General features: G+C 49.7%; 1 protein-coding gene across 1 annotated transcript; it reads right to left on the bottom strand.

The window, feature by feature from the left end:
• Positions 1 to 411: 411 nt before the first annotated feature.
• On the bottom strand, positions 412 to 1,365 carry LOC117871959 (olfactory receptor 52B2-like). The gene has a single exon (XM_034759859.1). The coding sequence runs from the start codon at positions 1,357 to 1,359 to the stop codon at positions 412 to 414; it is 948 nt and encodes a 315-aa protein (XP_034615750.1). The 5' UTR covers positions 1,360 to 1,365.
• Positions 1,366 to 1,722: the final 357 nt, after the last annotated feature.

Raw genomic sequence — 1,722 nt, 5'->3', positions numbered from 1 at the left:
TGCCAAGATGGGAAGGGATGGTGTCAGTTTGCCAGCAGCTGGAAATGGGTGACAGGGGATGGATCACTTGATTACTTGTTTTGTTCATTCCCTCTGGGGCACCTGGCACTGGCTACTGTCATAAGACAGGACACTGGGCTAGATAGATCCTTGGTTTGACCCAGTATGGCCATTATTATGTTCTTATATTCTCAGAGGTCCAGTTATCAGTAATTAGAAGGGTTGCAACCCAATGAGTTCTACACTGACCGATTCCCCACTTTGTCACACTGACACAGCAGAATAAGGTCAGGAAAGGGTCTAATGTCTCTGTGACTGTCCAGTCAGTGACTCAGGGAAGGGGCCCAGCACCATGTCGCCAGCCAGCTCTGCACGGAGCTCGGTCTGAGAGCCAGAGCACCAGGAAAAACTTTAAGTCCCTTTATTTGTAAAGAGCCGGAGCAGCCTGTCCCGGATCTGTTTGGTCTTCACTCCGTAGATGATGGGGTTTAGCATGGGGGGCACCAGGAGGTACACGTTGGCAATGAGAATGTGGAAATGCAGGGGCACATTGTGGCCAAACCGGTGCGTGAGGGAGGAGAAAATAACTGGGATGTAAAAGGTTAAGATGACACAGAGGTGGGAGCTGCAGGTCCCCAAAGCCTTGAGCCGGGCGTCCTTTGTGGGGAGGCTGAAGATGGTCTTGAGGATCTGGGTGTAGGACACAGCGATAAAAATCATATCCAGACCCCTCACACAGAACACTACAAAGAGGCCATAGTAACTACTGACACGTGTGTCGGTGCAGGCCAGGTTCACCACAGCTATGTGCTCGCAGTACGTGTGGGGGATGATGTTGGTTCTGCAATATGGCCATTGCCTCACTAGGAAGGGATAGGGCAGTATGAGCATGAAGCCGCGCAGCACCACGGCCAGGCTGATCTTGGCAACCATGGAGTTTGTCAGGATGGTGGAATGTCTGAGGGGATCACAGATGGCCACGTAGCGATCAAAAGCCATGGCCACGAAGATCCCAGACTCAATCACTAAGAAGGAGTGAATGAAGTACATCTGGGTGAGGCAGGCACTGAAATCGATCTCCCTGGAATTGAACCAGTAGATGCTCAGAATTTTGGGCACGGTGGACGTGGACAGGACCAGGTCAGTGACGGCCAGCATACAGAGGAAATAGTACATGGGCACATGGAGGCTTGGTTCCGTTTTCACGATTAACAGGATGATGAAGTTCCCCAAGATGGCTATGGTATATATGGTGCAGAAAGGGATGGCGATCCAGACATGGGCCACCTCCAGGCCCGGAATGCCCAGCAGGATGAAGGTGGAGGGGTTGGTGAAGTCGGTTTTGTTGGAATCTGACATGGAGGAGGGGAGAAGTTGTTCAACTCTGAGGCGTTCCCAGGGCCCAGGGTGATGGTTGTAGTACAAAAGCCTGGATGGAGAGACAATGTTAATATGAGACACTACATGCACTACTGGATACTTTTCTCATGGGTGAAGCAGATTGAAAAATGAAAATGTGTGTGAAGAGGAACCAAAGAAATGTATTATGAACAACTGACTCTACTAATTCCAATTCCATATTTGATAGTCCTCCATGCATCAAAAATTTCTACACGTTGTGGTCTGGGAAACCTTAATAGGCACCAGCAGGAAACAGACGTGTGGATACTGGTTATCCCTCATTCTTCCTTAATGCAATGAAAGCCAGGCTAGAAAGTCCAT

This window comes from Trachemys scripta, chromosome 1 (genome assembly GCF_013100865.1).
Source record: "Trachemys scripta elegans isolate TJP31775 chromosome 1, CAS_Tse_1.0, whole genome shotgun sequence".
Classification (NCBI taxonomy): Eukaryota; Metazoa; Chordata; order Testudines; family Emydidae; genus Trachemys; species Trachemys scripta.
The sequence above is the reverse complement of the archived record's forward strand: the minus strand, read 5'-3'. Positions and strand labels throughout refer to the sequence as shown.